This window comes from Triturus cristatus, chromosome 12 (genome assembly GCF_964204655.1).
Source record: "Triturus cristatus chromosome 12, aTriCri1.1, whole genome shotgun sequence".
Classification (NCBI taxonomy): domain Eukaryota; kingdom Metazoa; phylum Chordata; class Amphibia; order Caudata; family Salamandridae; genus Triturus; species Triturus cristatus.
Window position 1 is genome coordinate 686227922 of NC_140595.1, and position 25906 is coordinate 686253827.

The 25906-nt window shown below is 45.4% G+C and overlaps 1 protein-coding gene across 1 annotated transcript in view; it reads left to right on the forward strand.

The window, feature by feature from the left end:
* LOC146780093 (ribonuclease kappa-A-like) overlaps positions 1-13021 on the forward strand; it is a 108381-nt gene extending 95360 nt beyond the window's left edge. Inside the window, exon 3 of the mRNA XM_085637885.1 lies at positions 12877-13021. Coding sequence (XP_085494011.1) covers positions 12877-13021 — 145 coding nt within the window. The remainder of the gene's footprint in view (positions 1-12876) is intronic.
* The last annotated feature ends 12885 nt before the right edge of the window (positions 13022-25906 follow it).

Sequence of the window (25906 nt, forward strand, 5' to 3'; positions counted from 1 at the left end):
CTAACGGAGGATATTCAATTTCCGAAAATCAACAAGGTCGCGGGACGCCCCAAACATTTACTGGGTGTCCAAACACGACCTTGTAGGGTTACAGTCCTGTCCTAGAGTGCGCCCTGGCTCCCGTAGACAAAAGGGCTAATGGTAAAGCATCTGGCCACTGAAACCCCGTGCTCTCCTGAATCTTTGCTAATTTCAGTTTGAGAGCACCATGGTACTTCTCAACCAAGCCGGCTGACTGGGGGGTGATGTGCGGCATGAAACTTCTGTCGGATATGCAGTCCCTCACACACTAGTTGGATAACTTTCGCATTGAAGTGACTTCCATTGTCACTCCAAATCAAACGGAACAAGCCGAAGCGAGGAAAGAACTCTGGGAGGAGCACCTTTGCAGTCGCTATGGCTGTGTTTTCTTTGGTGGGGTATGCCTCAACCCATTTACCTAATGCACAAACTGCCACTTATACAAATTTCAAATTATTGACTCGATCCATCTCAATGTAGTCCATTTGGAGGATCTCAAAAGGGAAAATGGGAGGTGCAAAATTACCAGGTGATGTAGGGGTACCTTTCCCGGGATTATGCATCATGCACACCATACAATATTTGACCAAATGGGCAGATATTGTCATTGTGCCATACAGGATCCAAAAAGTTACATATACATTTTGCACTGATATGTGCTGGCCCGTGCACCATAGTGACTATGGGGAGAACATATGCATCTGCTAAAATCCATCTCTGTTTCCCTGACTTATCTGTCCAACACCCTTCCTCATCCAAACGTGCTGTGCTTTCTTGCCATACTGCTAACTCCTCGATTGTTGCCTCACTCTGAATCTCCTTGACATTTGCCATTGTATCCCCAAACATAGTAACCTCGGTCACCCACCTAGCTGGTCCTGCCACAAACATCTTTTTCATCTTCGTTCGGTCTGTCTGATCTGCAAATGCATTCCCTCTACCCACATCATCAGTTATTGCCTTGTGAGTGCTACATTTTATTATCACTAATTTGTTGGGGAGTTTCAGGGCTGACAAAAGCCTATGTAAAAGAGGGCCATTTTGTATCTTCATCCCAGGGGAAGTGAGAAATCCCCTTTCTGCCCAGAGTCCCCCAAAATTATGGGCCACTCCAAAGGCGTGCTGGCTGTCAGTATAAATATTGACAGCCAGTCCCTCACTCAACTCGCAAGCTCGGATAAGGACAACAAGCTCTGCAGCTTGGGCCGACTGGTAGGGAACTCGTGACGTCTCAACTACCATGTGTAGTGTTGTGATGGCATATGCAGCTGTTGGAGTGCCATCTAGTAGCTTAAAACAAGAGCCATCGCCATATAGTTCCCCTTGGGGGCCAGATAAGGGAACATCAGTCAGGTCTCTTCCTCCGTCCGAAAAATACAATCATGTATATCAATTTCTTCACTCTCAGAAGGGAGGGGTAGCAATGTGGCTGGGTTTAGAGTGGCACATCTTTTAGTCGTGACATGTTGTGCAAAGAGGGTCAATTCATTACCGGTCACACGTGCTATGGTGAGGTGCTGTGTCTTAGATTTATTCAGAAGTGTATCCACAGCGTGAGGTACCATGACTGTGAGGTCGGTATCAAGTATGAGCCCAGCCGATTGCCTTATAGGGATGGCCACTGCCGCGACCGCTCTTAGACAGCTCGCGAGGCCTCTTGCGACAGGGTCAAGAAGAGCAGAAAAATAAGCACACAGCCGTTGCTTACCTCCAAAGGCCTTTGTTAAGACAGATAGTGCACAACCGGCCGTCTTGTGTATGTACAGCATGAACAGCTTCATAAGTCAGGTGTACCAAGCAGAGGTGCAGAGCAAAGCTCAACTTTTAATTGCTCAAAAGACTGCTGACATTCAGGCATCCAAGGCAAAGGTTCATGCACATCTTTAGTGGTTAGTGCGAGCGAGGGTTTGGTTAATAATGAATAATTAGGGATCCATTGACGACAGTCTGAAGTAATGCCAATAAAAGCGTGCACATCCCTCTGAGTTTCAGGGATAGACATTTTAACAATGATGCTGATGCGCTCAGGGGTCAATCCACAACGCTCCTTAGACAGTAGGTGACCTATATAGGTGACCTCCTGTCGACAATATTGAAATTTGAAAAGGGACACTTTATGTCCGTGGTGAGCCAAATGCAGCAACAACTTAGCCGTACTCTCTTTGCATCCCTTTTCAGTGTCAGAAGCAATGAGAATATCATCCACATATTGTAGCAATACATTACCAGAGGGAAGCTTGAGGGAATCCAATTGGGCTTTCAAGGCTTGGCTATATATACTAGTGCTCTCAGTGTAGCCCTGAGGAGCTCGACAGAATCTAAAACTTTTGCAAGCTAGAGTGAAACCGAACAAGTGCCTGCTGTCGGGATGGATCGGGATACTAAAGAATGCATTCTTCAAATCAATGACAAAAAAGAATTTAGCAGAGGAAGGAATCATCATCATCATCATCAGAAGGGCAGTAATGAAGGGACCACTGGGAACTGAGGAACTACAATCTTATTAACTTCGCGCAAGTCAATTACAGAACGATAAACATCTGGATGATCATCAGAGGAGCCTGAAGGTGCCCTCTTAAGAATAGGAAGAATAGGGCTATTGCACACATTAGCAGTCATCTCTTCAACAACCCTTGACTGAATCAGGTCTTGTATAATCTGTAAAAAGGCTCGCTCCCCTGCTTGTGGTATTTCGTACTGTGGAATACGAGGCAAAACGGCATTGTCTTTAACTTTAATGGAAACTGGGAGAATCTGCAATAGTCCTACTTCCGTGTCACCTGTTGCCCACAACGTGGGCGGCACATCCTTAAATTCAGCAGGGAGGGGCATAACTTTGGACAGACACTGCTTAGTGCAGACTACATTCGGACCCATCATCGTGTAAACACCGTCCGGGAACAGTAAATAGTTGCATGCAACTTCTTTAATAAATCTAAGCCCATCAAATTCTCTCTGCAATTAGAGGTCAACAAAAAGGGCCTATAGTCAATGTGAGAGGTTTGAAAATGGGGCTTACAACCGGTACACCAGAAAATCCTACCGAAACATCATTATGGCCAGACAGAGCTGCCAGTGAACGGGAAATAGAGCTAGTCATAGAACCTGTATCCACCAAAAATTCCTTAGCTGAGCCATGCAAATCTGCAGTAACTTAAGGACCGTGCTGATCTACAGGTATCTGAACTGGTCCCTCACTCTGTTCCTGGCTGTCCTAGCTGTCGTGGTGGGACTGCTGTGTAACGGCGGCGCCGCTAGCTGCATCGAACGACATTGATGTGTAAATATTGTATGCTTTCAAACTGAAAATATTGCAATCTTAATAGCTGACAAATTGGCTAAAATTAGTTACATACCGATATTTTACTGAATTGCTCATTGCTCATTTGCATATTATACTTGCTGCTACTTGCATATAGGCATAGAAATTACCTTTTAAAATTGCTCATTTGCACATTGCACACGCGCTGCTTGGTCCTCGCCAACACGTCTCGGTCCAACTCGGCAAGTGCCGTTGATCGGAAGGCGCTTTCTAGGCGGACATATTGGGACACCTCAGGGTAAGAGTGGGTAGCAGACTAGCATTCCCGCTGACAGCCACATAAAACTCGATGCAAGAGCGCACGCGCAGCGGACGCACGCAGCGGGCGTGCCACCGGTGCACCTAAGGCGCGCCAAAGGCAAGCCCGTCTGCGCCTTTCTGTGCCTGGCCCGCGCCTAGCGCCAGAACCCCTGTGTCTCTTCCATCAGTACCAAAAATTGTGACCTATACACAAGAGGAGCTATGGAGGCTGAACACTATGAGCACATCAAACTGCGGGTTGCGTTATGATTTTCAGAAGGAGCCAAAGAGATGTGAACAATGTGGGCTGCAGGAAAGTAAAGGCACGAATAACACAGCAAAAACCCACTTACACTAAAGAGATTAAAGCAGTGCTAATTAACGCACGCTCACTGGTAAAAACACAACATTGAACTTGCAGAAATGATAGAAACTCATAAACTTGACTTCGCTTTTATAACAGAGACTTGGGCAGAAAAAACATCAGACCCGAAGCTAATACTAGCTTTTCCTGCGGGCTACTCCATTACCAGAGCTGATCGAACACACAAGCGGGAGGGAGGATTAGCTATCATCTCCAGAGAAGAAATCAGAGTAGCGGGATGTTTGATGGGCAGTACACCGGACTGTGAAATATTAGCCTTTCGAATATCAATAAACAATAATGATACACTTAAAGGGCTCCTTATATATCGTCCGCCAAAAGCCGGGACTGCGCTAATTGATAATATTAGCTCCTTCTTGGAGTCCAGCATAAACTACTCAGATTTCACAGTGCTGGGAGATTTCAACTATCATCTAGAAAAGGAAAAGGACCACAATATTGTCACATTCATTGAGACCATGGCAAGTTTCTCCTTGGAACAGATAGTTAGGCAAGCGACACATGTCGCAGGACACAAACTGGACGGAATTTTCACTTCCAATCCAGGGGTAAGGATCTCGGAAGTTATTCCAGTCCCGTGGTCGGATCATAAAGCGATAATATTCACGGTACAGAATAATGGGCACAAAGCACTATCAATTAGCAACAACACCCCGGTCATAGATCACGATTGGGATAAAATAAACATTCCTAAATTACATGCCCAACTAAGAGCTTCAAAGCCAAGCCTAGACTCAGACGCTAACTCTGGGGTTAATAAAATTACCACTTGGATTAAAGCAGCATTAGACACGACAGCTCCCAAAAAGAACTTCATGCCGAAAAGAAAAAAACCTTCTGAGCCTTGGTTCTCAGAAAAGCTAGGAGTGAAAAAATAGAATGTAGAAGGTCAGAAAGAAAGTGGAGAGCTAATTATGACGAGACAAGAAAGACTGACTACTCATATACCTTGACAGAATATAAGAAACTGATCATCGAGGAAAAGAGCAAATATTTTACAAATAAAATTCTGGTGGCTAAGAACACCAGTAGAGAACTGTTTGAATGAATGCTCAAAAAAGTTTCAGCCCAGATTTCTGTAAAACCATAGGTCAATTCTTTATAAACAAAGTTGAGACTGTTTAAAGAACATTCTCGGAGAACAACACCTTTTCAGGTGAAGGACCTAGGCTAGGACCAGGGGCATTGGACAAGTTTTTTTACCTTTTCTGGACCTACGATGGAACAGATAACCCAAGTGGTAAAGACTACCAAGTCAGGGGCCCGTCTGACCCTGGCCCTCCTAAGGTTTTCCACCTGTTCCCAGAAATACTCAGCGAGCAACTTAGAGCACTGTTCTCGGATATAATACAATCAGGCACATTCCCAATGGCATGGAAGTCAGCCTCAGTTCGACCACTACTGAAAAAATCTAACCTTGATCCCAATGAACCTAGCAGCTACAGGCCCATCTCTAGTATCCCGTTTCCATCTAAGGTGCTGGAGAAACTACTTAATACGCAGATCTCAACATATATCACCGCGGGAGACTTCTTGGACCGCTCACAATATGGTTTTCGAGAGGGCAGTGGGACAGACACGGCACTGATTATGGCAGTAGAGGAGCTCAGAAGAACTCTGGATGCAGGAAAGAAGGCCGCCTTGATCTTGTTGGATCTCTCGGCGGCCTTCGACACTGTTAATCATAAAATCTTAATTGGTAGACCAGCTGAGCTCGGATTCCAAGACAATGCAATTACCCTACTGTCGTCATATTTAGCAGACAGATCCTTTGTAATAGAAGTAGATGGATCAGCATCTAAATCCTTCTTGCTGCCATGTGGGTTGCCACAGGGCTCATCCTTGAGCCCTACACTGTTTAATATATAAGTGGCCCCTCTGGCAGCGATCATCAGGCAATGTGGTTTCTCAGTGATATCATATGCCGATGACACCCAGGTGGTGGTATCAATCTCAAATAACATCGATGAGACAGCCGATCAATTTAATATCTGTATGTCACAGATAAACACATGGATGCAGAAAATCTGCCTTAAATTGAACGGTGAAAAAACCGAGGTACTACTATTGGGGGCAAACACCTCCTTCTGGTCCCCAAGATGGTGGCCAGTTGATATGGGTGAATGCCCTACTCCAGTCCCAAAGGTTAGAAACCTGGGGGTAATATTCGATGAAAGACTGACATTTGAATGTCAGATCAACAAACTCGCCTCCACTTTTTGGGGCATCCTGAAAATGATCAGGAAAATCAGCCCTTTCATCCCTAAAGATGCATTGAAGACATTGGTCACAGCATTGGCCCTTTCGAGACTGGATTACGGCAACGCCCTATATGTGAGGTTACAGTCTCAACTCCTACTGAAGCTTCAGCGAATGCAGAATGCAGCAGCGAGATTAATTTTAGATATACCCAAATACGAACAAGTTTCTCATCGGTTGAGAGACCTCCACTGGCTTCCAGTGGAAAAGAGAATTAAATTCAAGTCACAATGCCTAGCATATAAGGCCCTACAGGGCAGAGGGCCTTTGTATATAAGAACACATCTCCAAAGATATATACCAACCAGAAATCTAAGGTCAGGTCATTTGCAATTACTGTCAATCCCCAGGTACAAGCAGGCCCGTTGCGGGGCAGAAGTTTCCTGTTAGGAACAGCGAAAACCTGGAACAGCCTACCGATTCAGATAAAAAACAGCACATCACTCATGTCATTTAGAAAGCTTTTGAAAACTTGGCTATTCGCCAACTGAAACGCCATAATTCCTAGGGCCGCCAAAAAGTTCAGTAATCCTACCTACTCTAGCGCCAAGACGCCCTTGGGCATACCTTGCGCTTTACAAGTCTATAAATCAAATCAAATCAATCAAGCTGTGAGACATTCCTGTCACCTCGCCCAGATCATAGTCATCGTGATATTACTGTTTACCCCTAGGGTCGTCAAAGTAATTCTGGTCAGTGCAACGCTTTGATGTCCCAACAGCCTGAACCCTGTCCTGTCCACCGTCTCAACGACCACGTCCACGAGACCCTTGTTCCCTCGGGACCACCACCTTTTGCAAAAGCACAGGACACTCGCTGCACCAGTGTCCCTCCTCTTTACAGTACGCATACTGATTCGGTCCTACAGGCGTAGTGTTCCTGCTAGCGTGCGGAAGCTGTCCTTCCGGACCACCACGTCCTTTATCATTCTCTCGAGAAGCCTGTTGCAATAACACCTTCGTCTTCAATTCTTTGAGCTTTTTCTCCACCTTCTCCTTCTCCTCATTTTCCCTATGTTCATAATACTGTACCATACTCAATATAACAGAAGGGGAGCGGTAGTCCAGGTGCTCTCCGAAGCCTGCAACCTAGTTGCGATCTCAGGAAGCAGGTTCTTAACAAATCTGTTAACGAACAATTGGACACCTTCCTCCACCGACAAATCCTGCCCGCTAAAATCCAGAAACACACCCTCATATCGAGTGAAAAAATCCGACACACTTTCATCTTTCTTCTGACGACATGTCATTAACTTGTTCCAATCTACCCTTCTTGGTGGAATGAGAGAATGCATATAGGTAATAATTCAGCAAGGCAAAGCTAGTATCTTGGCCTTAGGCTTCTCACCAGGCTTCCTCTCCTGGTCCCACGCTTTAATATGATCCCAGGTACTACTCAATTCTGCAGCGTGGTACTGTGTGGGTACCTGCCTCAAATATCAACGGGCACCAATAAACCAAAGAACGTTTCGAAATCAGCAAGCGACATCACTGTTTGATGAAGCGGCCTCTGTCAATTCCTTATAATATGCAGTGGGATTTTTCCTAGGGTCAGGTAACTGAGTCTTAAGGGACAAAACCTCACTCCTCTTCCATGGAGTATAAACCCATTGTTCCTGGAACCGGCCCTCTACCAGGGGTCCAGTAACAATGTTATGCTGATCCCGTAGCTCTGGTATTTCAGGGTGATATATGGAGTGGCCTTCCGTCATCGGGAATTGGGACACTGTCTTCGGGCTCTTCTCAAGCAACCTACCTTGATAAGCGACCAGTGTTGCGACATTTCCAAAGACCTTACCAGGTGCCATAACAGCAGCATACACATTGTCCCTAATATCATAAATAATCTGTGGTGCGGCATCATGAAAACACTGTTCCCACAGTCCAAAGTAGCCGACATATGCTTAAGGATATGCTGCTGCACAAACGCCTCATAATCTTGTAGCACACTCCACACATCCTCCACACTATAAATGGGGTGACGAGCCCACTGAGCGGCCTGATTGGCTACCACCTTCTTCTATTCATCGTCCACATCAGATCGTATCAATATCCACCCCAGTCGCTCCCTAGCAGTCGCCCAGTCTCTGTTTCCTAATCCAGATACAGGGGTTCCCCTACTCTGTACCATCAGAGAATGAAGGAAATTGGAATGAGTAGTAACAGAGGGAACGGGCACCAATGTCGCTAATGGCTGTGTCGTGGGGGTGAGAGCTGGAGAGAGAGATGCCGAAACAATAGGCGTAGCAGGAAGACTAGCAGTCATCGCAGGCACAGAGGGCAAAGCTAAAGAAAGGACATGAGGCGCGGTGGCCAAGGCAGCGGGATCATTATCAGAAGAAACAGAAACAGCAGGGTCAGACGAGATGGACAATTGAGGCTGTGGGATGGCAGGATATATTTTCTGTGGGCGTATGGGGGTGGAGGTCAAGCATCTAATAATTCCTCCACAAATGTATTGTTTTCTTCTCGAGCAACATAAGAATTTTTCACATTGCAATTGTTCTCGAGCAACATAAGACTTTTTCACATTGCAATTGAAATTTCCTATCGGCACACTCTATCCCCTTCTCTGTTTTCTCTCTATCATACGCTACAGCTTTCAGAGTCACTGCCTGCATTTTTCACTTCCGGGCCTCCTTCTCTGCTTTCATTCGTCTCTGTTTAGCTTCCTTTTGCCATGTTCCGAGGGAATCAAACATCGACTGCCTACTTTCGCAAACAATTAATCCTGTAGAAAATTAATTTTCTGTTCATCAAAAGTGCCTGTCAACAGCCACTGCAACTCGGCATTGTCCCTTGTATATTTGTGCCATAACGTGCTAAACATAATAGGGCCAAGGCCATGTTTCACATACATGTCAAAATGTGGGGTGCCTTCTGGTGGCGCTGGCTGACTTTCTTCCAATCTAGCATCAGCAGAACAACAATGACAACCCAAAAAAACCACTTTGCTAAAGCATGGCATTTTTAAAAAGGAAACAATTTCACTATGCCAAGCAGATATTTGCAAATATCTTACCAAAATGGGTCCTCAGACCTCATCAAATACAAACCAAAGTGGTACCATGTTCACAAGGAACTCAAGCAAATTCAAGCGCTTGTCCAAAAACGATCCTCAGACCGTACCAAACACAAACCAAAATGGCTCCATAGCCACAAAGAACCAAAGCAAACTCACCTGGTGCACACAGGCCAAACAAATTTATTCTCCACTGCCGACTCTTTGGACCAAACGGTCACATCCAAGGGTTTTGCCATTCAGGACCCCAGCTGGGATGACCACTGGGTGAGAAATCGCCCGGTCAGACAGACGGGGCAGCTGCGAGTACCAAACTCTCTTGTGCAGGGATCCCCGGTCAGCCCATCCGACCCAACGCGGCCCAACCTCCCCACCCGTCTGTGGGCGAGGTAGGGCCACACCCGATGGGGTCCCTGTCTGTGCGCCAACTGAAGGAAATGACCCAAATCGGGTCACCCGGGTCACTCGCGACCACCTCTCAGCCGTCCAAACAAATGAAGAGTCGGTCAGACAGTAGAGAATACAAACCAAAGTGATTTATTAGTCATACACTTGAGCGGAGTCCAGTCTGACCAGTCTCCTTGGATTTCTGCAGAAGGACTGACCCTCACTAACATGGTAATACATAATATACATTTCCAGTACCCCCAAGGACACGCCCAGACTGGAATTTTCCAGTGAGTAGCTGGTGAACAAAGGAGACACAGAAGGATGAGCTGCAATCCTGAGACTGAGTACATGCTATCTCAGTTTCAAGGTTACTCTGCCCGTACCCGCCACTCTAAGGGTGGGAGCAGGGCTATCTAATGGAAAAGGTATGTAATGACAAAACAGTCTATTCATTAGTGCAGCGAAGCTCAACCTTGAAGAAATAGGGAGAGAAAGAAAATATCGAGACTGCTTTCTGCTGAGGCAAAGAGAGTGAGACAGAAGTTTAGTTTCGATCATAGTGCAAAATGGCGGCTGAATACAAAATGGTGCCGAAAAATGCATAATTAAATCATAGAATGTAAAGAGAAGTCGACCAAAAACATTTTCCATTCCAACAGTCACAGGTGAAAAGCCAAGCCTGTCCTACAATGGTAAGCTGTCACTGCCTCCACTGTCAGCAAGCAGCACCCCGGTGACCAGTTCGTGACAGAAACTGGGTCCTTCAATATATTCCATCAGGTAATGGGGTTGGATTGTCCCTTGGGGGGATTCTTGGCTCGGGGGTTCAGAGTTTGTCGGACGCCCTTCTGTGATGCCCAGGGCATCGTTCTTGTCACCGCCTGAGAAGCGTGAATCATGTGTTTTCTTTGTTTTCTTAGTCTTTTTAGCAGTATCAACAGGGTGTTCTGTTGCAGCTCTTTTCTTTTGGGCCTTAACTGCGCCTTCTTTTGCGGCAGAGAAATGCGCAGTACTGGTGGTGGGCCATGCCCTTGACAGCATTTGACATTTTTTATTAATTGTTTCATTAAAAGAGTCCATGGCTTTGTCCATGGCCTTCGAGACCATTGATTCAAGCTTACCTTCAAGGTTAGAATCTGGATTAAGAGACATTGTGGGGGAAATATATAATTGGTATATTAAATCAGGTACAATGATTTTCCTTTGTCTCTTTTATTTTATTTTTATCCAGAATAAGAGGTTAATATAGAGTAAATAGGTTATCAGCTCCCCCCTTTTTCTTTTTTTTTTTTTTCTTTTTTATGGCCGGGGTGGAAAGGGTTAATTTTCTAATTAAAGTCGAGGAAGCGGTAAAAAATCTGTGTAAAGTGTAAGCCGGTGGCATTAACAGCAGCAACTGCCAAATGTTGCTTGCTGTAGTTATGGCAACCACGCATGTCTCCTGTGTGCGTGGTTGTTGCCTATGTCTATTCCTTTAATTTTCCCCTCCCCGTGATGCGCGATTGAAATGTGCATCGCAGTGGGGAAGGAAGACTGCTGGTGTGCTGCGGGGAGCCGGGAGCAGCCGGGAGGACACGGAGGAATCTAAAGTAAGGCCGGGGCGGCCGCAAAGACAACACGGTATGCGGCAGGGTTCTGGGCGATGGAGGCAGGGACGCACCTCAGTGACAGGCAACGCCTAGCGATCGCATCTGTTTTTTAAAGGACGCATTGTGGAATGTGAGCGGTACAGCTCAGGGATAATATATCGGCGCTGCGCATATGCGAAACAAATGCCCAATTAGGCAGAATTTGAAGGGTCTAAAAGACTCAGGGGAAAAGTGAAAGAAAGGAAAGTGGTGAAAAAAATACACAAGAGTGCAATGTAAGAGATATTTATAGACAAGCGATATCGCATAGTAGGGTCAATAGGACCCAGTTATGTGGTAAACAAACACAAGCTGGTAAACATATAAATTGTATAAGCACGAATAAATTGAGGGTACTTATCTTGTTGAGCAGCAGTAACAAAGAAGGAAGATGGATGTGTGCTCATGCTCTATATACTATATGGAATGTTGTTTAAAGTTCTATATTCTCTTTATTGTTACTGCTGAGTTGTGGCAATAAAGGAGATTTGCATAATCTTGGCCTCCGTGTCCTTAATAAAATCCAGATTCTCTGCCCACCAGGCTGTGAAAAATCTAAATTGTCCATTGGGGGGATTCTTGGCTCTACACCTACACAGGAAGCGTCCAGTGCAGAAACATCGTTATGTGTCCAGATATCAGACTTCAAAAACACACAGTGCTTGCTATAGAGCACTCCAGGCAGGAGAGCGCGTTCCTCAGAGCCATAAAAGAGACTGGTACTGCATATGTGTGGGTTTCATAGGGGGATTGTGTGGTTGTCATGTGCCTTGGGAACAGAGATGTCACTGATTGTGGTGCAGCAAGCTGTATGCACAGCAAAACTGAGGAGAGGCTGGGCAGCGTTTGCGGGCATGTGTGCATGTGTGCAGCACTCAAGAGGGCAAGCTCTATCTAAGGGTGGGCGCTATGTTTGATGCTGCCTTCATCCTTTGCCAGGCACACTCTGACCCTTTAACTCACTCTTGCAAGATCCGCTTTCTCCCTTTGTGGTGGTTAGTCCGTCCTCCTCTTCCTCCTTCTTTCTCCTTTGTTTGTTTTCCCTCTCTTGCTCTTGGGAAGTTTCTGGTGATGGAAAATAAGTGCCGGTCACCAAAAACGAGTGCTTGCTGCACCAGCAACCACCGCCTCAAATTAAGCACTATCTGCAGCACCCCTGCTGGTATGGCACTGAAAACCAAACACAACTGTTCTCAGAAAACCTCGACCCTTTCCAGTACTAAAACCCACACACATCTGTGGCTCCTGACAGGTAGCCTAGTCCAGGTCTGACTCTTCGTACATAACTTTACCTATGTACCTAGGTTCTGAACTTAAGCGCCACTGTTATCCTTATCCTGACACCCACGCAGAGCTCAATGCTGCATGCGGACTTCTTGTTATCTTAATGCTGATAGACCCATGCACAGCTTCACTATATCATCACAACCTCTGCTGTTCTACCGCAGAAGCCCACACAGAGACTGGGTAGTGCACCTCAACTTTGACTCTCCTTTGAGTGCTCTCACACCCCACCCCCTGCACACACATTTGTTGGTGCTGTGTATTCCACATGATTTGATGAGGTCTAATTTTATGTCACTAAACCCATGTATTCTGTATTTTTGCAGTGAACGCCCACCAGAGAACATTTACAGATTGTATGAGCAGGTCAGCTATAACTGCTTCCTCGCTGCTGCAATGTACCTGGCTCTGGGAGCCTTCTCCTGGTGGCAAATCCGACTCCGTAACCGTGAGAAGTATGTGATCAGCTAGTGACGCCTGCCGGCATCCTTTGCAGTGAGCTCTCCTTACACCAATGTCAGAAAAGTGAACCAGTATCACAGGACAATCCTCTGTAACCAGCTCCCCATCACCCTGACCACAGAGCAGTCAGACTGGGAATGCCATGTACAGCTGGCTCTTGTTAGGAAAGTACCAGAGCAGATAAATGAAATCAGCATTAGATGTATTCTTCAGCCACCTTACATCAGACTTATCTCAGAGGGATAAACTGAAACCAGGACCAAGATGGAACCTTGCTACCAGCTTCCTTCATATCCATTCCAAAGCAGTGGGACAGAAATCTTGTAATATTATCCTTAGAGACGCTATATATGGTAGACTATGGTACCTAAAAGAGTGGACCTCTCTGCTTGCGGTCAATGACTAAGCAGCTGGACAGGGTACACAGCCATCTTCTGTTCCATTCCTCAGATACATCTCTTCAAAACATGGTATCCCTTTCTTGTTAGCAGTCACAGTCTCATCTTCTGTCTCCACCTCCTGCTGTTTGAGCTGTCTGACAAAGCACTGTGGACATCGGAGCTGGATGCTGAAAAGTCATTTCTTTGATCTGTGAATGGATTCATTTTGCCGAGGTATCAGTAGTTTTGAGACTCTACTTTTTAACCTGGTGTCGTAAGACTTTCAGACATCTTGAAGTCTCTCAGGGTTGACATGGGACCTTCTCTCTGTCAAAAGTTTTGAGGTATTCAGTTTCTGCAAAAATGCAATGTAATGGAAATGGGGTAGGGAGAAGAAAGGAGAGAGAGGATTAAAGATGAACGTGCACCAGAAAATGTGGTTCACAGAGGCAAACAAAACCTTGCCCTTCACCGTCGTCGGGGATATCATTCCGCTGCTGTGGCCCTGCTCTCCTTCTCTTATTGATTCTGATTTTTATCTTCTAGGATGTGGCACAGTCATGAGAGAGGTTTGGTGCGAAGGTTATGTGTAGGTTAAGGATTGCATGCGTTAAGGTAGGGCCTGTCCATCAACCATGCAGCGATCCAATGAAATGGCATATACAAGTATCTCTTCCTTCCGCTTGGTCTGGTGAGAAGAAAACTGAGCACGTAGAGAGTAGAGACTGCAACAAACATCTGTCTTCGGGGTTGGGGTGGCTTCTGCTAATTCTGCTCTATACCTTTTTAGGTTGAATTCTTTTATGTCCTGCTGTGAGGAAACCAGAGTTCTTGGAGGTTCCTGGTTACCCCATGGGCTATGTTCAGACCCACACAATGTAAAACATGAATGTGAGGTGTTAGTCTCAGATGAAAGGAAGTCATCTAGTCCTGACCCACAAATTGTGATTGGCGTGTTAGACTCAAGCTGGCTGTTGTGGACCTGACCATTTTTAGGGTATGTGTGAAGTATACTGGTGGGAATGGTTCTGGATCTTTACTCATGTGCTGGAAAGTGAAACATATAGATTTTGTGAATGAGGAGAGAATCCCCTGGCTTGAACCACATGTTTGGATGTGCAGAAGAATAATATTCTTTAAGGTAATTGGGTGCATAGTTTTTCAGAGTCCTATTCAACTAACTTCTGTTTGCTAGTTTAAGTGCCAACTTGTTTCTCTTGTGACTTGCTGCATAGGACTGGTCTTAGTAAGATCTTGTTTATCTCTACTCTTTAAAGCCTGGAAAAAGTTTTTTAATTAAATGGGATGGGAACAAATATTAATAATAGAGAATGTTGAAAATAAATTCATTTGGAATTGAAGTTCTGTTGTTGTCTCATTGTTAACGTTCACCATGCAGACAAAAATTGTGTACTCTGCTGCTCTGTCACTTGAAAATTTGCTTTAGCGAACCAAGGTTGCCGGTAACATATAAGCCATTCAAAAAGGTAATGAAAGCCTATTTTAGCAAAGTTTGTTTTATTGACCTTTAATTGCTACAGTACAGACAGCTTTCATTTATAGATAACCCACTGTAGATTTGTTTTGAGTGTGCATATTATGGGTTGGCTGCTTGGCTTAGGGCTTGATTTATGGTTTAATGGATGGCACTCCATCCTTCATGGTAGCAGAGAATATTACCTCCACCATCTTGATAGACTACCACTTTAGAGTTTACCACCGGCCAATTGTACATTAACAGAAAACATAAGGTCTGCCTCTCTCTAAATGAGTCAGACAGACTTATGGTGTGGTGGATAGGGTACTCGGTTGTGTTAACGACCGAGTACCATTTCCACCAAACTGTACATCAGGCACTAAGTCTACTCCCAGCCGCATATCACACAGGGCACTGTGCACAGCTTTTGACAACTTGCTTGAGCACAGATCCTGGCCTTACAGAGGTTGGGAGAAGGAGCTGGCCAAGACCCTCCCTCATCCATCTTACCCTTGCAGCCTCTCACACATACACACTGGTCTTGCTTAGCAGCAGTTGAGGAGGAGGCCTGACTTTTGCCCACGCCCTTTGACAAACCAGCATGACCACGGAGATACTTCGCATGGCATCCTGACATAGGGTGGCTGGGGTCAGTTACAGGACCAATCGTTTAGCCTGGCCCTGCCTCCAATCATCATGCCTACACTGTACGCTGTGCATGGTTTCCTGCCTAGTGCAAAGGGAATTGGACACATGGTCTGGCCTTTGACCATACCACCAAGCCCAGCCTCAGGGGGGCTTGGACCCAGTACTTGGCCTTCAGCATACCATTTTTCCTACCCTTATGTTGCATGGACACCAGCCAGAATGCTTCAATGATGAGCCCTGTAGGAGAGTAGGGTCTGCTATCCTATGGTAACCCCAAATTTTTGCTTTTTGCTTCACTGGTTTTTGACATATTGAGGCTGTGGGCCTGCTAATCAGACCCCCAGCCTGCTGTTCTCTCTACTAAATTGACACTATGCACTCTAGGTGCATAACCAATTGGAATTGGATCACCCTGTGAGCCCCTGTACCAGTGTACACTAGGTACCCAGGGCATTGGTGTATCTAAGGCCTACCAGGGGCTGAAGCATGTATTGTGCCACCCCTGGCCTGGCCTAACAATTTGACACAACTGGCTGATCACTCAGCTGGGGTAAGTTGGTGTATCCACCTCTTACTTAGGTGTAGTATACCCATACCTAACCTTAAATGGGACACATGTTAACCTATAAGTCACTCCTATGGCAGGCCTTAACAATCCTGAAGGCAGAGTGCTTGGTTACGTGTGAGATGGTGCTCTGGCATGAGCTGAGCCTGTCTGCAGTAGTCGAAACAACTTCCTTCTACCGTTTCCAGATATCGCCATACCATATACTCTTAAGTGCATTATGAACCTCGCGGTTAAATGCTATCTTTGGTTTGGCTTTATCAAAACATGTCGAGTAAGGTGTCATACGAATTGGAATACTAACCCCTCGCCAATTCTGGCAACGGGGTTAGCATTCCACGCTTCTAGAGGGACACGACATGTACAGAACCTGAAACCCGGGTAAAATCAGACATAGCCTCAGCTCCACAAAATGGATGCTGCCACCACAGACACAAGTCTGCCCTCCTGCTGCTGGGAGTCCTTCCAGCTTGGGAGACGTGGACAAAGGGTTTCCTGCCAGGGGAGGTGCGAGCACCACCCCAGACAGGATTTTGTGTATTGGTCAGGTAGGGCTTGAATGGAATCAGACATGCCTGAGGCTCACAAGGAGCCTCGGTGCATATGCCAGTTCAAACCGGTCCTGGGGCACGCAGCCCCGGACCTGGGGCGAGCTGGACAAAGGATTGGGGGTGTAACCACCCCCCTTCCTGGTCCCACCCTTAGGGAGGGACCTAGCAGGTAGTCCGGCCCCTAGAATCCGCTTAAAGGTAGGAGCTGTGACCTAAGACTTCAGACCTCCAGGAATCAACTTGAAACTAAGAAGAAGACGGGAACTTCGACATTCTGCTGCACAGAAGACTGAAGGAAATCTCCCCTATGGTCAGGGAGTGACCATCTTGCTAACGCAAGCACCAACCAGCTACTCGACATCTGCTTTGCCGCCGCCTCCTGCCGAAGCCTGAGCCCAGAGCCCGACAAGAACTGGACCTCCAGACCTCTCACAGCCTGATCCACAGTCCCTGCAAAGAAGGAACCCGTGGAGGCACCGAGACACGTGGAGCCAGCCATCTTGAAAGACCCACGACAAGCTGCAAGCGCAACAACAGAGGCTCCCTCCGAGTTGTGCTTTGGGACCTGAGAAGCCCAACACCCGAGCAGCATCTGCACCAAAGGTGAGCCCTCCAGCATCTCCACGATCTGCGTGGGGCCCCTCTGCACTTTGCAACTCGACGCGCCTAACCGGACCCTGGCCCGTTGGCTAGTGGCCATCTTGGCGACCATCTTTGAAACTACGATGCTGGTCTGGTTGCTCCAGACTGGCCCCTGCTTCCCTCCAAAGGAGCAGCCCCTCTGACCTTGCTGGTCAGAGTAATCCGCTTTCTTCCATTCCTGCGACTCCTGCTTTTGCCAAGGCTTGTTTGCATCCTTTGAGTTGCCGACACCGCCGACAGCGAGAGCCTGCGTGGGACAGCTCGTGAACCGACTCCTGGATGTCGTCGACCTTCAGGGACTACGTGGCTGCAGAGACAAGCTACACCTCTTCGCCTGTTTGCACCCGACATCGCCTGGTACCTACCTGGTGCCACGCCGGTCACTGGCTAGTGACTGTGAACACTGTCCCCTCTGCTTACAGGTCTTCTACAACTCCGATCCACCCTGGGATCCACCGCATCTCTTCTGGACCGGCCGCCTGCAGCATCTTTGTCGTCAGGCTCCATTGAACAGATAGACGAAACCCGACGCACTTCGAGACCTATGCACCCGCTTCCTGTGGGTGAGGTAAAGCTGGCACTCCGGTGCACAAGTGTAGAGTAACATCTCTAATGCCTAGATCTGAAGTCTTGATTTCGTAATTCAACCAGAAGACCCTTTTAGCAATAACTTTTGAACTTTTACGCACCCATTGAAAACCTATGGGAGCCCGCGTGTAACTTTCCTCACTGCACACGCGACCCGTGGACCTCCTGGTCACTAACTGAAGTTAGCTCCTTGTAGGCCCAGCGATTCTAGAGGCCCTAGGCCTTTTCCCTTTCCTATTCGTGGTACTTATACCACTATTTTAGTATATGGTTTGATCGGCCACCACGGCCTATCCATATAAAGTGCAACTTCTGTATATTGTAATACTTTCTTGTCTGACGATTTGTGCTCCTATGCTCATAAAGAGTCTAGGGGATACTTTGAGTAATAAATACATATATATTTTGAATATATATCTGTGTGGTGTCCTTTCATTGGTATAATGGGGGGTTACATATGGTAAAACAGCTTGCTTTACATGCCAAAACGAGTTTAGCCTGAAAGACTGCTTAGCCTACGCTACCACTAGGGCAGCTGGTCCGAAAAGGTTGACTTACAACCACACCATAAGGGTTGCTTGGCATGGTACAGGGTGGTCACTTTAATTAGTGAACAGCATATACCAGGCCAACTTCTCACAAGCCCCCAGCAGACCAGTATTCTAGATGGGAGCTATAGGAAGCTACCGCAAACCAGGCAAGAGCTAAAAAAAGGTGTGAGTTAGAAGGTACCCGAGGGTCTTGAGTACAACCAATAGATAAAGGGAATAAGGAGTTAAATGGAACTTAATGCATGGGAACCGAGGACAGAAAAAAAGAATAAACATGAAGGATCTTTAAATGGCTGTGAATTAGTACGAAGCCCCACAAGCGTACTATACCTCAGGAAGTAAATATCTAATGGTATCAGTCATTTAGCTGCCTAGTGTTCGCCCTCTCTTTAGTTTCCACTGTCCTGTCCACAATGTCCAGCCCCTGCTAGGTCAATGCCTGATTTCCTAACCATGCTGATCCTGAATCCTGACAGTGATTGGGCCAGCATAGCTAAGAAACAGCAGGCTCCAATTCATAGCCGAAACACTCAAACGGTGATTGGAGGCTGCTTGTAATAAGTCTAACCACTGGCAATTGGTTCTTTTGCTCAACAGGACACCTCAGTTTGCACCCAGCCATATGCAAATCAATCTTGAACCTGCCCCTCATGGGAACAGTCCAGCCGGAAATGCAAAGCTGGGTCCTCCCTGAATAAGAACACAAGCAACCCGGGACTGGTTTTGTCCTATTATGGGCTCATCAGCTGGGTACAGCTTAGTCCCTGTGACACAGTGAGCATGGGACCCACATCTGGGCATACACATACCACTTACAGAGGTACATAAAACACACAAAAGGTGATGAAGGCTGCTTGCAGCAAGTCTGAGTCCCATGCTCACTGTGCCACAGGAACCAAGCTGTGCCTGACTGATGAGCCCAAAACTAGAGCGAAACCGGACCTGCGTTGCTTGTGTTCCGGTTCAGGCAGGACCTGGCTTGGCAGTTCGGGCTGGACTGGTCCCATGAGGAACAGGGGCAGGACTGATTTGCATATGGCTGGGTCCAAATTGAGGTGGCATGGTGAGCAAAATAATTATGATTTGGAGTGCTGCTCCGAGATATTGCTAGTGGTTAGACTTATTGCACGCAACCTCCCATCACCTTTTGTGTGTTTCAGTTCATAGCCACCCTCAAGAGAGATTCAAGATGACACTGTGGTTGGAATACCAACCACTTCAAGAAGAAGCGAGCATCCATCCACGGGGATCCTGGTTCAGAACTTTTTTACTTTTTACTCTCCTTTGACATGAGAAGAAGGTGAATGTAAAAAAAGTCACCTGCACTATGTGCAGCCTAGTTTTCCAGCGGAGGCACAGTGGTCTTCACTCTTTTGGCACCACAGGGATGATAAAGCGCCTGTAAGCAATGCATTCACATGTTCTTTGCGAGTTTGAAGTACACTGGAGGAGACAAGAACTGTCAGGTCGAATGGACAAATGTGGGTAGCAGCCCTCAACCTGGTACTCTGTTCATCCAATGAAATGGTATACACTGGTAGAGAAGAGTATCCCCTCAACCCCTCCAGAATAATAGGAGAACCCTGTAGAAGATACCGAAGAATGATGGTTCAGAGGCTGATGTTGAAAAAACGTAAACTGCCAAAAGCAAATACTAATGCAGATATGATTAGAATAATAATATTCACCTCAAGTAATACTGGCAAGAAGTGGACCAGTAGTAAATAGGCAATTGACGGACACCCCACATATAGTACACAAGTTGAAATTAGTGAGGTAAAATTCAAAAGCCACAGACAGTAAAGAGAAGGTCACTGTAGAAAATACAGGAACACTCCTGAAGCTTCTCAAGTCCAGGGTTGACAATGTCCTTATAGAGCTAACGCCAAACTAGAGGAAGTGCCCTAAGGGAGATGAATGAGTAGAAGACAAACATTTGTCAGACACGAATCTTACGTGACTGGGTTTATGAAGCTATCCTTAGCTGTGCATGGCCAAAGGCTGTGAGGAGTGCAGGTTTGTGCCTGATGAGGGTTGTGTATATTAGGGCCAACCTGTGCTGCACTTGGCTTAAGGCTATATGCATTAGGATGTGTCACCCATGGAGGGTTGGGCTCAGGGCTTGATTTACATCAGGCCCTGCAGTCAGTCCCTTTTGTGCACAACAGAAGTTCATATGCAGCGGGCTTGGCCATCTGATAGTATGGCTTCAGGGCTTGTCAAACACAATGCTCGCAGCCAACCCCTGCTGTGGACAGCTAAGCATATGTTGTCTGGAAATACATCCACCTTCTATTTTGCCAAACAACAATAAATAGATAAGTTTCTGATTATAGGCAGAATTTAGATTAGTGTAGTGAAATATTTACCTCTCATTGTCATTGCCACCGTCACATACATGTGTGGTAAAGGATGACAGTCAACCAATACCTGTTTGTTAGCATACCAGAGCTGTGGACTCAATTTCATACTTTTTTTCGAACATGGACGATCAAGGAACCCTCCCCTGCTGCGTTTACTGCTTTGATTACACATTCTGTGTACAGATCTTTGATCTTTAAAGGAGGCTCTGTTCTGGCACTGATTACAACATTAATTGGTTTATGTCTGATAGATGTGGCATTGTCCATTAATTGAATTTCATAAGAAAAACCTTTCACCTTGCCAAGCTCCTTTCAAAATACACCATTATATTTCTCCAAAATGTTTTCTAGAACTGTTGCCACAACAGTCATATGAGACATTAAGGTCTCAAAATCACTGATGTAAAATACAGGATGTTTGGAATTCGGGTTTATAGCAATACACACATTTTCTCAGTGATGCAAAAACTGAAAATGCCGATATTTATTGCTACATAAACGTGATCTAAAATTCTTCTTCCCTAAGAGCCACTAGGGGTTGCAAAATAACCAGTCAAGTCTATTTTTGTTCTCCCAGATGTTCCCTAAGGATAAGCTCTCACATCATTGACTTCCAAATGTGTTTATCCTTCCACTGGCCATAAATGTATGTGTTATAAGTGAGAGTGAACAGCGAACCTAAATCTCCCTTACCTCCACCATCCAGCTATCAATTTCTGTTTCGCATTTGGGAGGTGTAAATGGCTTTTGGGGAATAGCAAAAAATCTAAATTTGTTTTAATATATTTGTTTTAGCTTGAAGCTCCATGGACAACTCTACAACTTATGCATAAGTGTCTCAATTGGTATTACTAACTTTTTCCACCGAAGAACTGCTCTTCATCATGGGATTTGGTTGGATATTCATAAAAAGGTAGAATATCCCAGAACAACCATTTTTAGAAATGTCATATCTCCCAGTCCATCATCATGTGCAAAGGTAACCCCCTACAAAAATACTTCTAGGTCTGGGAAAAGTGAGAAACAAGAGACGACTAAATTATAGAAAATTCGCACTTGACCTGTATTTCTTCTCATGCATCTTACAAATACTGTTGGCTCTGATCCCCAAATGAATTGATGCTGTATATGCAGTATCCTTTTAAAGACCATGTTTATTAATTTCTCACCTTTTTTATGATATTCATTGGTTTGGTAAGCACATCTCATAAAAAAGGCTACATGTACATTGTAACATTTACTTCCATGTACTGGAACTAACACCTATTTTTCCCAATAAAGAAAAAACTGTTCTATTTTAAATAAAATTTAAATGACCCCCCCCACATATCACTCTACTCACTCATACACTCATCTAAGATCACTCCCTATCGTACACTACATTCTTACTGTGACCCAGCATTCTGCACATACACTAGACAAACAAAAAAGAAAAATACATTTTGATTTTTATCCATTGCAGCGTTGTGGGCTGGGATAACTTTTCTAAAAACGGTCAACGCACATTTTGGTGTGGACATTGGTTGTATCCTACCACCTTCAGGACTACACAACATTACAGATATCAAAGGGTGGTCATGGGAAAGGGGGGAAGAAAACTTCCTTGTCTCAATTACTATGTCTCTATGGGCATTACTAACTTTTTCCACTGAAAAACTGTTCTTCATCATGGGATTTTGTCGGATATTCAGAAAAAGGTAGAATATCCTGGAACACGCATTTTTTGAGATGTAATATTTCCCAGTCCAATCAGATAAAAGGAAACATGTCCAAAAGGCATAATTTACAGATTTTTTAACCTATTGGCCAAAATGCTGAATTAGCAGTACGTTTGGTTGAAACCACAACTTAAAAAAACATTTACTATATGCAATAAATGCAGGACATGGTCCCCTAAAGTAGAACAATACATATAGCCTAATTCAATGCTTTAAGAACGTAAGAAGACTGCACACGCCCAGCAGGGTGTCAGTACCCACTTTTTTATGCTCTGTGAGACCTGAACACAATCCTGCTTTATATAAAGCTATTGTTTGGCTACTAACACCAAACTCTCTTCGGGTATTTGTCTTTAACTCACCATCTAATATGTAGTCTACCTTTCAATACATTTTTCAGAGGGATCGTGGAGTTCCTTGGAGGTGTTTCACCTCACTGTGTTATTTGGGCCACTCTTACAGCTCATTTCGATAAATGCCCAGCCTGTGGATGCAAAATATCTAGGAATGATGTCCAAGATGCCTTTGTGGTTTGTCTTCCTGTCTCCCACTACATGCAGAACTCTGGAATTTGTCAAAAGATATAGAGAGGCTGAGAGACAGAGAAGGGGTTCACACCGCAGGGCTAAAAAGAGGGAGATTGGACGTAGGGCATCTGCCTGCTGCATACATTTGTGCTGGTAAAGCCACCATTTATATTGAAATAAACTTATATAAAACTATGTTTGTCTCCCTTGGAGTCTAATTATGGATGGAACTCACCTTGCTACAATGCCTCACGCCTTGCAGGCAGCACCGGCAATGGAGGGGAGCAGACATAGCCAGTAACGGGTACGAGACAAATGAGCACACCATTTCTCCAGTATTGTAACCTTTAGTAGATTCACATGCTTGAATCATCCCCGTCGTCGTAGTGGGAGTCCCACTGTATACATATAAAAGCAGTAAATAATACTACAATAGGCTATAATGTAATGAAGAGTCACTGCAATAGCCCATCCATTTTCTTTTGTAAAAAAAGAACCAAAGTTAAGTAGCAACCAATCAGGTGACGGCACCCTCTAGGTTCCTCAGATTTTCTACCGCACGTCGTGTGAAAGGGAGTCTTCCTTAGCTTTGCTCAGGTTTCTCTTCAATTTTCCCGATTTCTATTCAAAATGTCGTATTCTTCAAAGAAAGGTCTCTTCAGGTCATGTGGAGTATGCGGTAAAAAAAGACTGCACGTGGAAGATCCCCTTAAAAAATATATCTACTGCCTTTACCCTCAACATACGGTAAAAGACTGCAAGTTTTATAGGACTTTTTCAACCAAAACCCTTAAGGACAGAGAACGTAGGCTATTGATTTGGTTTCAGAGACTGAAAAATGAATCTGACGTCGTCTCTGAGAATGAGGAGAGCTCTACCTCAAAGGTTTCTCAGAAAACATCCAAAAGGAGGGAAAGATCTCTTGAGTCTCCTGAAGTTGCCAAGAAAAAGTCTTCTAAAAAGTCTGGTCAGAAAATGCAGGCACCTCACTAAAAAGAAATCTTTCATTTCCTACTGAGGAGAAAAGCCATAAACATGAAAAACAATCTACAGAACAATCCATGAAGATTAAAGTCTCTATGAAGCTTATATCAATGACGGCGTTATCATCTGGGTCCCCGTCAATACAAAAATCTCCTCCTGGACGTGTTTCACCCACCTTTTTGTCGAAGACATCATCATCGAAATCTAAATTGTCGATGACGGATACAACTACGTGATCGTCGACGCCCCCGCTGCCAACATCCTCAGCATCGACGAAGGCTTCAACACCGCCGTCGATCTCCTCGTCAATGGTGACTTTGACAACGATGATGGTGACCTTCTCGTCGACTTACTCATCGACGACATTGGTTCCGTCGATGACCTCCTTGTCTACAACCGCGTCGACGATGTCCTCTTCGGCTTCTTCATCCGCTCTTGTCATGTCCTCGTCGACAACACAGAGACTGCTGCCATAGGCGAAGCTGACAACGCTGTATCCCACTCCTGGTCATAAGCGTATGTTGACATTGCAACTCATACCTATATATCCATTGACAACGTTCTCGTCGACGACTCCGTCAATGAGGCATTTTTTCCAGATCCTGCAATAGTCTCACCTTCACCACCTTCATCTTTCTTAGAGGAGTCTGATGATGATGGGATGTTTGGCCCTGTTAACCGCCCCTCTCAGCTTCATGTGAAATATCAAGATGAAGATAATGAGGACTATGAAGGTTACTATCAGCAAGAATATCACCCTCTGCATGCAAAAATTCAATATATGGAGCCTGTTAGTGAGCCTATGGTCCACCTTCCTGTGGCTTTGATTCAGGACCTTCAAGACTTGTTGCATGACTACCGCACTTGTCTTCCTTCAGCAGCTGCTCTTCCCCCTCCACCACCACGTGCCCCTTTGCCACTAGCTTCTCCTCCATGTAGGTCTGAGCCCTCCCCTGCGGCTTCTCCTGCGAAGGATACTGTTTTGCCACAGCAACATCAGGACACTTCTGATGATGGAGAAATTGAGGAGAGTCAACCTCAGAAAGATGGGTAAATATGGGACAAATTGGAGGACTAGGTTATATAAACACCTGCTTCTCCGTCTCCTCAAACTATGGATTTTCCGCCAGAAGATATTGGCGGCTCACATGCACTAATAGAAAGAGCGGCTTCCGTTTTCAACGGTCATTGACAGCCAAGCAATCTGACTGTTTTCTCTAGGATTTCAAGGATTTATCCAGAAAGCCTGTGAGATCTATACCCATTGTAGATCACATCTGGGAGGAAGGTGTAAAAGTAATGAGTACGCCCGCCACAGTTATCCCGGTCTTGCCCAAGATTGACAAAAACTATAGAGCTCCCGATGATGCTCCAGCTTGTCTGGTAGGACATCCTAAACTGTATTCCGTTATCTCACAAGCCGCCCAACGGAGATCAAGAATCGCTTTAGCGCCTATCACTGCACCGCCTGATAAGGAGGTAAAGCACCTCGATAACATTGGTAAAAGATTTATAACCACTTCAGGTGCTACTGTACGCGCTGTGAACACTCTAGCGATATTAGCAAGAATAGACCACCAGATGTGGTCCGACATCGTTCATTACATGGATGTCCTTCCTGAGGATAAAATACTAGAAGGAAGAAATATCCTTCTAGAATGAGAAAGATCAGCATCAGAAATTACTCCAGTATTGGAGCTTTCATAGATTCACATGCCTGAATCATTCCCCGTCGTCGAGACGGGAGTCTCCGGTACATAAAAAAGCATTGCTTAGTAGTATAACAAACTGAAAAAAGGCCTAGGCCCATTTTCCTTTGCAACCCATAACCTTCGTTATGTAAAAAAGGACTAAACCAATCAGAGCCTCTCACCTAGGGGAAGATCTGTAGGCCTTTTAA